Here is a 12,776-nt window from a genome sequence, read left to right on the forward strand (position 1 = left end):
TTGTATGTTAGCTGTCAAATTATAATTAATTTAGTTCGTCTATTTCATGTACTTAAAACCATAGGTTAAAATTAATTCTGAACACTAACCTAATTATCTTTAGTCATGGTCTCATGGAATGTTATACTAATCTTTGTATTTGCAGATTTTGTCAACTAGGAGTAGATGGTGGTGTAGGGGCATGCAGCAGTCGTAACTACGTCACTAACTTGCATAGTCATAGATCTTAATGTTGGATTGGAGATCTTAAACAAACAAACAAAAAAAATCGTTTTATACTACGAGGGCTAGTTTATAGTTATACACTCATTAGACACAAACAATATTATAAAATATAGATAGTAGACAAGAAGACTAAAAAAAAGAACTCTATACGAAGTCACAAACTACTTAACCCAAAAAAAGAGTCGAGAGGAAAAAAAAAGACATATCCCATATACAAAAAAGCAGTTCCCATCTATTTGCTTTCGTTTGGAGCGACACAAGTTTCTTCTATCTCTATCTCTCTCTCCTTTTCTCACGCCGAGATTTCTGCTACTACTCTAATCTCTCACGGCCTTTTAAAAGAAACGACGACGCATTTTCTCACCAAAGCCTTCCTTGGCTCTTCATGGACACCGTTTAAGCTCAATGACTGATTACTACTAAGCAACTGGTGTATATAGTAACTTTGGGTTTGGAGTTTTGCTTTTTGGACTGAGAAAACTCAATTGAGAGAGAGAGAAACGTTTTCTGTGTCTTATCTATCGGGTTTTGTGTTGTCAGAAGCTCTAAGACAAAATAAAACGCAATTATTTTTTAGGGTTCAAACGAAGAAAAAATTGGAGCTTTTCGAGAACTTGTGTGTGGTGGCTTTTCAAAGAACAAAAGCTTTTCTTGGTTTCGTTATTGGCTCTTCTCCCAATTTGTGAATCCATCTCTCTCCGTAAGTCTCTTTACTCTTTTCTTTATTTGCTCTGTTTCGTTCTTCTTTTTTTGCTCTGTTTCTTTACTTAATTTTTGGCTTGATTATACATTTTTACATTCTTTACTCGCTTAAAGAAGCAGCTAAATTTCTAGAAATATTTATCCTCTTCTTGTTGGATAAGCTTTTGATTTCGTTTATACAATTCCCATGACCAAAAAAGTTACCATCTTTGACTATGTTACCAGTCTCTACTCATAGTTTTGTTATAAATTGGATTCTTGTTTACATTATTAAATTAACTTCAATACTTCTCTGAGAGTGACTTTTTTTTTTGTTCTCCTCTGATCCGTGGAGGATTCTGTGTTCTGTTTTTGGGGTTTTCTTCTCCTGTTTTTAGGGACTCAATGTGATTCATGCACATATGATGTTATTGTCTGTTTATGAGAGAGTATCTGGGAAATAATTTAAGCTTTGTTTGAGCTTATAATTGTGCTTATAAATCTTAAAATATATATATATATATATATATATATATATATATATCAGCTGATGTGAACTTGAGGCCTAGCCTTTGACCACAAACCCTTGCCTACTTCGTTGACCTTACCTTTGTCTTGGCTTGCTTAATATTCTAATCCTAATCCCAATGCATTGTTGGTTGGTCCAAAACAAGATCCTCATTTCATACATCCTGTTATCGTTTTGGTCTGTAATTTACATTTAGAGTGGTAACCTCGGAACGCATATGAAATGTTTTGGTCAATGTTGTGTTTAATGACTCTAAGCATTTTTTTATTGACAAAGGTATGGCATTCGCTAGAGACGCCGGAATGATGATGGAGAATAAGCGGAATGTCTGCTCTCTCGGAGAAAGCAGCATCAAACGTCACAAGTCTGATCTCTCTTTCAATTCCAAGGTCTTGCTTTACCTAGTTTTCTTGGATTTTATCAGTCTGTGGTTCAACAGACCAAATAACGCGGTGGTAATGATCCTTCCATCTTTTGTTCTCTTAATGATTAAAACAGGAGAGGAAGGACAAAGTTGGAGAACGCATCTCAGCTCTTCAACAGATTGTTTCTCCTTATGGAAAGGTAACTTTTTGTTTCTTTTGTTAAGCAAAACAAGAGAATTCATCTCTTAGCAGCTCATACTTATCTTTAATCTTCTTATATCACAGACTGACACTGCATCAGTTCTTCTTGACGCGATGCATTACATAGAGTTTCTTCATGAACAAGTGAAGGTCTGCAAGTTTCTCTTAATCAGCATTTTAATACAGAGCATGTTTCATTCATCTTTACTGAATAAACATCTGGCTTTTCATGTTCTTTTGTATAGGTGCTAAGTGCTCCATATCTGCAAACGATACCTGATGTTACGCAGGTGAGCATGATCTTGAATCTTAACCCCATTTATACTGACTTCACTATATATGTCCTGCATCTGGCAGATCTGCTGCACTTGGAACTTGATTATCTTGCAAGAACTGATCTTCCCGTTTTTTTACCAGGAGGAGCTGGAGCAGTACTGCCAGTACAGTCTGAGAAACAGAGGATTATGCCTTGTTCCAATGGAGAATACAGTAGGAGTTGCTCAGAGCAACGGAGCTGATATCTGGGCGCCCGTGAAGACTCCTCTATCTCCAGCTTTCAGCGTTACGTCTCAGTCACCCTTTACATGACCAATTCAGCTCTTCGCCTACTAAAATCTTTGTGTTAAGACTAATGAAGATGACCAGTTGTTACTATTCTGATGATGCCTCTGAGAGACGCATGAAGTTGGTTTACAATAGTGTGGCGATGGCTGTTATTATTTGACTGCTTAATGCATCCCCTTACTTGGACTTGTGTAATATGCCCAAATGATTCTAATGCAAAGTAATCTACTTTCTGTGAAAATTTGCTTAAGATATTTTACTTCTGTGGTTCTTACCAAAACTTTGTATCCTATACATCTTTCTAGTTCTAAAGATCCAAGGAAAGCTTTCTTTCAGTGTTGAAGGAAAGAGCGTTGCTCTCTCTACTAATACAAAGCACCTTGAATTGATAGACATACCACAACCACGAGAAACGACAATGAATTTGCTTCTAACTGTACCAAACAGCTAAGCACAAAATCGAGATTACCGTTTCGCAGGAACATTGAATTAAATACATGACCACTGAGATTGCAAAGGTTCAGAACATACAGACTGTTGATACCAAGGGACCAAATAGCTTGGAGAAAGATAAGATAAGTCAGTCATAATGTGTTTTTAACGACTAGATCACAATGCTTTGGCATATGTAAATGTGACAGGGAAGAGCATCATCTTCTTCAGCCCTACGATAAGACTAACTTGCTGCAGTAGGCTTGACCTTCTCCCTCATATACTGGAGTAGATGTTCGCGTTTCCAGTTGTCGATTCTGCAAAACAAGCAAATCAAGAAACAAAGAGAATCAGCTACAACTTTGGAGGAATGAAGAGGATGAGGTGTTGAAAATATCACTACTTTTGATTTATTCATGCTCTTAAAAATGATAGAATCATCCTCCCAAACCAACTTTTATTAAAGGTTTCAGTAATCACACATTAGACTGTATCAGAGCACTGAAAGAGTGAGATTTAGAATTGCTGCAGATTCGTGGATAGTTACATCGACACATTAATCTACTATGTTAACATGGGTATATACGGTCATCTTGAAAGTCCTAAATCAGGTCAACTCGAGCTCAACCCAAACTAATACTTAAGAATATTCCAGAGTAGTGAGTTGAGCAAAGAAGGGCAAAGCAAAATTACCTTATTGATTCCTTATGTTCACCAGATTCATCGAGCATGATCAACTTGGGTGGGGAGTTGAAAATGTACTGAACTTTTACGCTAGGGAACTTCTCTTTCTCCTCTTCAATAAAACCAACAATTTCAGGATAGAAAACCAACTTTCTCATACACACCTCTAATATAGCGCCGGAGTAGGTAACCTGCAGTCACAAACAAAATTGCAAACGAGTGAGTAGCCATCACTCTCCTTCTCTTCAATGAATGAATGTCAGAGAAGATGTTTCTGTCTCCACCTAATCTATTCAGCTTCAAAAAGCATTGAAAAGTACCATGGCTAGTAAATCATTACCTTGCTCATGGAATCCTCGGAATCATCAGCACAACACTTCAAGCAATCAGATACCAACTCTGCAATTCAGTCATAAGATTGATGATTTTAAAATTCAGTAACTCCCCTCCTCAACAAAACACTATGAAGAGATTGATCGATCTTAGCTCATAAATTCACAAAAACTAAACACATTCATCTCTCTTGCTAAATCTGGAGTCTTTTTCGGGGAAAAAAACAAAATTGGAAGAGATTAAGATCCACGCAATAGAAAGGAACGAACCTTGGTCCTTGACGTATTCAGAGAGTGAGTGGCAATCGGAGCAGAGAGCAAGACCTGTAAATCCCAGATCCTCGCATTCCTTAGCGCTTAGCTGCTCTTTTGCTGAGATCGTCGATGCCAACATCAAAACCATCACCGCCATCATCTTCGCTAATAATACAACCATCATCTTCATCTCTCTCTCTCTCTCTGGCTCATCAGCAGATCCAAAGTCTTCGCAGATCCGACGATAATGTAAAATGTTGCTTGCTGCTGCCTTGCTATGATCCGATCCGGTCAATTCCGGTTTAATATCTCAGTAACAGAAATAGAAAAAGATTTCATCTCCGGTTTATTAAATAGAAAAACCGGAAAAGTGTTTAACCGACTCGAAAAAGTGTTAAAAACCCAATTCACATGACACGCCTGCGATTGCCCCCCCCTTAAAACCCTAAAAATCAAAATCGCTCCACCGAGAGAGACGATGGATCACATAGCAGCAGCGGAGGAGCAAATTGTAACGGAAAGGATTAAAAGAAAATTCGAAGAAGTTAACGCAGCTGCTCAGTCGCAACTCTCTCCTATTCAAGATCACATCAATTTCACCCTTCAGGTATATTACATACATACACAAACTTACATGATTTTGTAGCATTCCCCTGCTTGTGAGTTTGGTGTTGCCTATATGCCTTCGCGTTGATTTTGGTTCGGTTGAACAGTTCATGAATTTAAAGTATCGCTCTTTCTCTATCTTGTACCAAAAGTAGCTATTTTTAGTGGCCAATTCATAGGTCTGTCTGTTTTAGTTAAGTTCTCTTGTGGTGAATCTCTTTCCAGCCATGCTTTAACTAAGTTTTCTATGCTAAATTTTTATACAATCTGTGTAGTTCAATCTTGATAAGAAGCTGTGTCTTCTTGTAGTTCCTGAAAATTGAACCTTGATATAGTTTTGATTATATCTGTTCTGTACAACAATATAACTCAAGTTTTATGAAAGTGTTTTGTTTCCATATCTATCTGTTTAGTTGATGAATTCGTGGATGAATAATCTAACCCTTGGAATAATTTGATTGATTGCAGCAAGCATATTTCAAATGTGCGTACGAGTGCTTTGACAGAAGTCGGAAGCAAGAGGAGATAGCCAACTGTGTTGAGCGCTGCAGTCTTCCAGTTGTCAATGCTCAACAGCATTTCGAAGGCGAAATGGCTCAGTTTCAGGTTCATATGATTTTCAAAACTCACAAAGACTGCATACTTTCTTTTTGCTCTCTACTGACAAACTTGCGATTGTTATTTGATGCAGGAAAGGATGAACAGATCTCTCATGGTCTGTCAAGACAAATTTGAGGCTGCAAAGCTCCATCAGAACAGAGTTGATGCCGTCAAAGCTATGGAGGGTTGTGTGAACAGATCCACTCAGGATAATCTCGATACATTGCCTCATATTGTGCAGAGAATGAAGACGTCATTCTCCATTGCCGACTAATAATCCTCTGTTGGGGAAAAGGGGCATCTTTACTTTTTGTCTCTTGCTAATCCTAGTTATGTCTTTTCATTATCACTCAATAGATAAACACAATGGGTGGTAGGAGTAGGGTATGGTTAAATATATCAGACTAAATGCTAAACAGTTTGTTTTTTACTTTATATAAGACTAGGTTTTGAACCCCACCATGCCCGAGTATATTTATATAATTTGTTTTAAAATATTTTAATATTTTTTTGTCTAATAGCTATACATTGATATTTAATAATAAAATAAATTACTATAGTGTTCTATTTTTATTCAATTTTACATAATTTTTTATAAAATTTTATTAACATTTATTCATGTAATTTTTATTTTAAAATTTTAAATAAAATTAATACTTATGAATATAGGATGTTTTAATGAAAATACGTATATTAAAAAATAGTTACTTTTAAAAAGTTAAACCAATCATAAACAAGTCTACATAATATAAAATATAAATTTAATCTAAAAGTTGTATAGAAAGTTAAAAACATCCTATATTATGAAACAAAAATACTTCTCTAAACATCCTATATTATGAAACGGAGAGAGTAGTAGAATTGTATAAAAAACATTATAGAAATATGATGTGTCATTTTCTCTTGCTTGCTATTAGAAATATCAAATTTAAAAATGTTAGAATTTTTTATTAGCTTATTAATAAATTTAGAAATATTAGAAATATTTTGACAAAACATTATAAATAACTACTATACTTTATACCAAAAAAAGAAAAAACTACTAAACTACCAATATAAAGTATTCATGTGTAAAGTAGTACAGTCTTGCCTCCAAAAGGTTGGTCTTTAGCTTCTGATTATTTCATGGACATCAAGTCTCGTAATGTCCTGTCAACCGCCTCAAATACGTACCGATGTGCCATGGGCGCCTCATCCCATATGATAAGATCAGTTTTCTCGATTAGTTATGCTAACATCGTTTCTGGCTTTATATGACATAATGAATCTTCATTGAGATCCATGGGAATTTTAAAGCATGAATGTGTCGTTCTTCCTGCAGGTAGAAGCAATGTTGCGATGCCTGATGAAGCGACAGGGAGAACAACTTTTCTTTCTGATGGAGGAAAAGTTGCAGGTGCCATTGTAATTTAATGAGCTCTCTGATTGATCGCGACGAACATAGAACTTGTTCCATTATCTGTTTAGATGGCTATTTATACATGAAATCTAAAGTAGAATTTGTAAGCTTTTTTTTTTTTTTTGGAAGCTAAGTAGAATTCTTCCGTTTTTGTTTTGAGCTAAAAGTTCCTTTTTTAATTTGAACAATCCATGATATAACATTTATTTTGAAAACAAAAACTTAAATTTACATTTTTTTTACAAATATTTACTTAAATTTACAAATATTTTATAATATTTATTTTATTTCCATAGATTAAAGTTTTTTCTATAAATTTTCGTTTTTGATTAGTTTTATACCATTTATTTATTTCCATAGATTCAATTTTTTCCTTTTTTTAAAAAATCTTTTAAAAATGTTAAATTACAAAAATCTTAAATTTACAAATATTTTATAATATTTATTTTATTTCCATATATTAAATTATTTTCTTTTTAAAAAATCTTATAAAAGTGTTAAATAATGAAGTGGTTTAAATAATGAAGTGGCTAATCTCTATTAGATGTTAACAATATAGTAAGTTTTGTGAATTATAAAAATGTAAAATAATAAAGTGGTTAATCTTTATTGGTTGTTTAAAATCCTATGTGGACAGCTTAAGAAGCTTATAGCTCTTAATTTTATTTAGTATAGATTATAAAAATCTTGAACCACAAGCTTTTCACAATATGTGTTATGAGGCATTAACATGTCAAAGAGTCTCAGAAACCGGATCTGTAAATGTTGAACTGAAAGATATTAAAACCAATGTGCTTCGAGCAGGACAAAGAATCCGTATAGCAAACCCTGTACTTGTTCTTTCTTTTAAGTTGAGATTCTTAAGAAACGTTGATACCAAAACGTAGAAGCTAATTGCTGGAACCAAAACGTTAGTCATCTTGGTCTTAGTCTCTTAGATAAACGAACGGAATGTAGATAATTTTGAATCGAACCAACCCGAAACTGCTTTTATTCGGTGTCGGTTTATCCTTTAGGGGTGTTTTTGTCTTGCTGGTCGTCGTAGAAACTCGCCTATATATATATATAATAAGATAGATGCCTCCAGTTTGAATAGCAGCTAAAACCCTAAAATCTCCAGAGAGAAAGAGAGACGATGGATCCCAAGGCAGTTTCTGAAGAGCAAATCGTATTGGAGAGGATTAGGAGAAAAATCGAAGAAGTAAAAGCAGCTGGGCAGTCGCAGCTCTCTCCTATACAAGAACATATCAGTTTCACCCTTCAGGTATATATAAATTTTTACGATCATATACAGGATGGATATAGTATATGTTTGCGTAGCGTTACTGTTTATCCTACTTTTATTAATATGTTCAAGTATTGCTCTATCTTGTTATAATTTTATAAACCAGGTCGTAACAAGAGTTTTATGAAAGTGTATTGTTTTCAGAATATATATTGAGCTTGCCATAAGATTCATGCCCCTTTTGAATAACAATGAATTGCAGCAAGCTTATTTTAAGTGTGCACACGAGTGCTTTGAGAAAAGAAGAACGAAAGATGTGACAAATAACTGCGTTGAGCTCTGCCGTGTTCCCGTTGTTAATTCTCAACAACGATTCGATAGCGAGATGGCCAAGTTTCAGGTAAAAATTAAAAGGTCCTTAACTAATTCCATAACTACTCTCCTGTTTCTGCCATGTACTGAGAAAACTTGCAAATATTGTTAATTGGAGGCAGGGAAGGATGAACAGATCACTCATGGTATGTCAAGACAAATTTGAGGCTGCGAAGCTAGTTAGTAGTATTAGCAGAATTGATGCCCCCAAAGATCTGGAGGATTGCGTGACCGATGCTGCGGCAGCATTACTTGGCAGCTAAGCAAGAAACGTGCTGTGTTAGTTAGGGTTTTATAGGTTTTTCTTATTGATTTTGCTTGAAGTAATCTTGAAACCGGACCAAACCGGATCCGATTTTACCCGGTCTTCTAAGTCCAATGTTTGGTTTAATTTGAGAAAAAAAGAAAAATAAAATCATAAATAATTAATCCATCACCGTCTCACACGAATGGGTTTCCTTCCCGTCGTCGGAATTAACTCGCCGGCGGTACCGCAACAAGTACCTTTCATCACCCGTAAAAACCACGCCAATCAAAAGATCCAGAAACTTAATCAATCTACCTCCGAAAACATTGTTTCATGGACTTCTCGCATCACCCTCCTCACACGCAATGGTCGGTTAGCGGAGGCAGCGAAGGAATTCACCGATATGAGAGTCGCCGGCGTAGAGCCTAACCACATCACTTTTATCGCTCTACTCTCTGGTTGTGGTGATATTCACTCCGGAAGTGAAGCCTTGGGCGATTTGCTTCATGGGTATGCTTGTAAACTTGGTCTCGATAGAACCCATGTCATGGTTGGCACCGCAGTTCTCGGCATGTACTCAAAACGCGGTCGTGTTAAGAAGGCTAGATTGGTTTTCGATTACATGGTTGATAAAAATTCGGTTACTTGGAATACAATGATCGATGGGTACATGAGGAGTGGTCAAGTCGATAACGCTGTTAAGGTGTTCGACGAAATGCCTGAACGATACTTGATTTCTTGGACAGCTATGATAAATGGGTTTGTTAAGAAAGGCTTTCACGAGGAAGCTTTGGTATGGTTCCGTGAGATGCAGATTTCAGGAGTCAAACCAGATTACGTTGCTATTATTGCTACTCTTAATGCTTGCACGAACCTAGGTGCTCTTTCGTTTGGATTATGGGTACATCGTTATGTGATGAGTCAGGATTTCAAGAACAATGTCAGGGTGAGTAATTCACTGATTGATTTGTATTGTCGATGCGGGTGTGTTAAGTTTGCTCGTGAAGTTTTTGCCAAGATGGAGAAACGAACTGTAGTTTCGTGGAATTCAGTCATTGTTGGTTTTGCTGCTAATGAAAACGCGCATGAATCTTTAGTCTACTTCAGGACAATGCAAGATGAAGGGTTTAAACCTGACGCAGTCACTTTCACCGGTGCACTTACGGCTTGTAGCCATGTAGGTCTAGTTGAGGAAGGTCTTCGATATTTCCAAACGATGAAAAGGGATTACAGAATCTTGCCTCGGATTGAGCATTATGGATGTTTAGTGGATTTGTATAGTCGGGCTGGGAGATTGGAAGACGCTTTGAAAGTGGTAGAGAGCATGCCGATGAAGCCAAATGAAGTTGTGATTGGGTCGTTACTTGCAGCCTGCAGGACTCATGGGAACAATACCGTCTTAGCAGAGAGGCTGATGAAGCATATTAGTGACATGAATGTGAAAAGCCATTCAAATTATGTGATTCTCTCGAATATGTATGCGGCTGATGGAAAATGGGAAGGAGCTAGTCAGATGAGGAGGAAGATGAAGGGTCTCGGCTTAAAGAAGCAGCCGGGGTTTAGTTCCATAGAGATTGATGATTGCACACATGTCTTCATGGCTGGTGACAGTGCCCATGTTGAGACCGCTTATATCCGCGAAGTCCTCGAGCTTGTTTCTTCTGATTTGCGATTACAGGGCTGTGTTGTTGAAACCCTTGCTGGTGATCACCTCAGTGACAATGTACCTCATACATATTTTCCATCTGATCAATTATTTAGATGAGTTTTCAACTTTTTGTTAAACATGTTCTTGTATTTTACCCCTACCAGACAACTTTGTTCTGGTTATGAGACCCAGACCTCCTGGTAACGCATTTTTCTCAAATAAATTTTGCTTTCCGTTTCTGTTCTCCAGCCTTTAGGATTCAGTAACTTGGTTTTCTTCTCCTTTTCATCCGGGCTTGCAGAGTCATCAACTTGCTGAAGACTTGGGTAAAGCTTTCACAGAGAAGGGAGGCCAAACTAGCTATACTGGCTCAGTAAAGGTTAGTAAATCTGATTATTATTTTGGATGTGTTGAACCTTTAGTTGAGTCAGTTGTTTTTGCTAGCTAAGGATCACGGATGGTACATCAGGCTTCCATGTCATATGATTAACGTGCAGAGTAATTGATGTTAAACAATAGGTCATTGCTCGATAGCTTGTAAAATGCTGTGAGTCTAGTGGGATCTTTGCTTCTCTAGGCACGATAGTAGATCATCCATCCGTTATCCCTCAGGTTTACAGTAGGGAAGCTTTGTTCTTTGTGTAGTTTATTTATAGACCACTACTACACTAAAAGTGAAGACTACCACTACAAGATGAACTAATCTCAACTAACTACGGTCATATATTTGATGACAGGATGTGTTGGGTCGTGTAAGATCAATGTATGCATTGATCAGCTTGGAAGAAGATCCATCGTTGCTGAGATACGGTTACCTCTCGCGGGAGAATGTTGGAGATGTGAGGAGAGAAGTTTCTGTGGAGAGCTTCGACCTCAGGCACTTGCACTCGTCACTTCATTTGGCATTCCAGGCTGCTTTTTGAGTCCAATTGCATTCAACTGGGTCGAAGCCAACGCTTGGTCTTCCGTTTAGTTCCTGCTAGTTGCAATCTCTTCTATAATTCCCACAATCCCACATCTCTTAATAGTTATGTTTCCACACACGATATCTACAGAAGCGGTTGTTTAAGCTTTTTCTAATAAAAGGGGGTATGTACCCAGAGAGTTTAATCTTTACTTAAACTGGTCCAAACAAAAAAATAGTTTGGTAATAATTTTCAAATTATATTCAATGATTGTTATGATTTTTTATTGGTTTTAGTTGTGGATAATATAATTTTGGAATACTTATATATTTGTAAATCGTCATTCATGTTTCATTACCAGCATTTATATTTTAGTTTGTTATAGTATTAACTTTTAAAAAAAACAAATAATTTATGTCAAGTGTAAAAAACATATTGAGTGTATGACATCTCTAACGATCAAATAAGTAATTAAATGACAGGAGTCTACACTCGGTTAGTTTTCACAATTGTATAAATCATTTGGTTTTTTTATTTAATTAATATGACAAGCTAAAGTTGTTAATTGGGGTTTTAGGTTGTGTATGAGTTTTACTTGTAGAGAGAGCTAGGGTTGTGAAAAGTAAAGAAGAGAAAGAAAAGAATAAAGAAGAAAAGAAAAAAAACTGACCTTTACGTTCTCATGCGGCGTTTCTCAATGCATATGAACCTCCAGATCAATCATCATCAGTTTATCCCCAATATCGAAAACTCTCGTCCGATCCATCGAGTTCACTGTTGTTGTCAGTAACAAGAAACAAGGTGAAACTGAAGTCCAGCCGAATTTCGAATGCCCTGCAACGCAAGAAATCAATTGAATAAGACCTCAATGTTTTTGTTAACCAAAAAAACACAATCAGAGAAAATAAGGGCATAAATAAGCGAATGAATAAAACACGTACGAAAAGGAGAAAATACGAAAACCAAATTATATAAATAAACTAAATATCGATTTCCAAAATTACTCCAAACGGAAAGAGAAGTGTAAATAAAGAAAACATAACCTGATGAGGTTTTTAGTGGCGTGATGGAGGAAAAGAATCTCGTCAATGATATAACTTGCTCTCTCTCGAACCAAAACCTCAGTAGATCGAGGGAATTTGAAGATCTCGCGCAGGCAATCCCGCCGTTCATCTATGCGGCTACCCTAACGAGTGACACTTTAGGAGGAGGCCGCTCTTCGTACTCTTTGTTTTTCATCTTTTTTTTTTTTTTTAAAGATTCTGATTTCTGACCGAAGACGGACGAGTACTACTGTATTTAAAGGAAACGAGCATGATCCCCCCCCCCCCCAAAAAAAAAGGAAACAACATTACAAATACACCGACTTTTCTCAATTGGGCTAATCTTGTCAAGTTGATGTAACTAAGTAAACGGGCCTAATGGGCCTAGTCTTGTTTTTCTCTTCTTCATCTCCGTCGTGTCTTTTTTCTTTTTCTTTTTTCTTTCCGCAGGATGGATGATCCA

At 36.5% G+C, this 12,776-nt stretch overlaps 5 protein-coding genes and 1 long non-coding RNA gene across 12 annotated transcripts; 4 read left to right on the forward strand and 2 right to left on the reverse strand.

Annotated features, from left to right (window-relative positions):
- Positions 1-157: 157 nt before the first annotated feature.
- Positions 158-2,806, forward strand: LOC104763591 (transcription factor bHLH153). 5 transcript variants are annotated; one of them, XM_087507948.1, is made up of 7 exons: positions 362-655; positions 803-925; positions 1,712-1,824; positions 1,934-1,999; positions 2,086-2,151; positions 2,247-2,291; positions 2,419-2,806. In XM_087507948.1, exons 3-7 carry the CDS (start codon positions 1,714-1,716, stop codon positions 2,587-2,589), a joined length of 459 nt encoding a protein of 152 aa, XP_087364074.1. In that variant the 5' UTR covers positions 362-655; positions 803-925; positions 1,712-1,713; the 3' UTR covers positions 2,590-2,806. The 5 variants fall into 5 exon arrangements, with proteins under 5 accessions (XP_010485251.1, XP_087364074.1, XP_087364076.1 ...); XM_010486949.3 differs by having other exon boundaries at positions 158-925; XM_087507950.1 differs by lacking the exons at positions 362-655; positions 803-925 and adding an exon at positions 1,205-1,612.
- Positions 2,807-3,036: 230 nt separating this feature from the next.
- LOC104763581 (uncharacterized) lies at positions 3,037-4,653 on the reverse strand. The gene is made up of 4 exons (XM_010486940.3): positions 4,284-4,653; positions 4,022-4,080; positions 3,691-3,872; positions 3,037-3,314 (listed from the first exon to the last, which is right to left on the reverse strand). Exons 1-4 carry the CDS (start codon positions 4,456-4,458, stop codon positions 3,242-3,244), a joined length of 489 nt encoding a protein of 162 aa, XP_010485242.3. The 5' UTR covers positions 4,459-4,653; the 3' UTR covers positions 3,037-3,241.
- Positions 4,654-4,739: 86 nt separating this feature from the next.
- LOC104763600 (uncharacterized) lies at positions 4,740-5,933 on the forward strand. The gene is made up of 3 exons (XM_010486958.3): positions 4,740-4,875; positions 5,343-5,480; positions 5,566-5,933. The coding sequence occupies exons 1-3, from the start codon at positions 4,747-4,749 to the stop codon at positions 5,746-5,748; spliced, it is 450 nt and encodes a 149-aa protein (XP_010485260.1). The 5' UTR covers positions 4,740-4,746; the 3' UTR covers positions 5,749-5,933.
- Positions 5,934-7,687: 1,754 nt separating this feature from the next.
- LOC104763625 (uncharacterized) lies at positions 7,688-8,901 on the forward strand. Of its 2 annotated transcripts, none has more exons than XM_087497899.1 (3): positions 7,688-8,137; positions 8,361-8,498; positions 8,589-8,901. In XM_087497899.1, the coding sequence occupies exons 1-3, from the start codon at positions 8,009-8,011 to the stop codon at positions 8,634-8,636; spliced, it is 315 nt and encodes a 104-aa protein (XP_087354025.1). In that variant the 5' UTR covers positions 7,688-8,008; the 3' UTR covers positions 8,637-8,901. The 2 variants fall into 2 exon arrangements, with proteins under 2 accessions (XP_087354025.1, XP_019095018.1); XM_019239473.2 differs by having other exon boundaries at positions 7,767-8,137; positions 8,593-8,901.
- LOC104763610 (pentatricopeptide repeat-containing protein At1g05750, chloroplastic-like) lies at positions 8,887-11,554 on the forward strand. Of its 2 annotated transcripts, XM_087497888.1 has the most exons (4): positions 8,887-10,440; positions 10,530-10,565; positions 10,667-10,744; positions 11,103-11,554. In XM_087497888.1, exons 1-2 carry the CDS (start codon positions 8,920-8,922, stop codon positions 10,548-10,550), a joined length of 1,542 nt encoding a protein of 513 aa, XP_087354014.1. In that variant the 5' UTR covers positions 8,887-8,919; the 3' UTR covers positions 10,551-10,565; positions 10,667-10,744; positions 11,103-11,554. The 2 variants fall into 2 exon arrangements, with proteins under 2 accessions (XP_087354014.1, XP_087354010.1); XM_087497884.1 differs by having other exon boundaries at positions 8,887-10,565.
- LOC147946514 (uncharacterized) lies at positions 10,446-12,153 on the reverse strand. The gene is made up of 2 exons (XR_015588284.1): positions 11,941-12,153; positions 10,446-11,414 (listed from the first exon to the last, which is right to left on the reverse strand). It is a non-coding gene; the product is annotated as an uncharacterized LOC147946514 (long non-coding RNA).
- Positions 12,154-12,776: the final 623 nt, after the last annotated feature.

Source organism: Camelina sativa, chromosome 3 (genome assembly GCF_030686135.1).
Source record: "Camelina sativa cultivar CO46 ecotype springtype chromosome 3, ASM3068613v1".
NCBI lineage: Eukaryota > Viridiplantae > Streptophyta > Magnoliopsida > Brassicales > Brassicaceae > Camelina > Camelina sativa.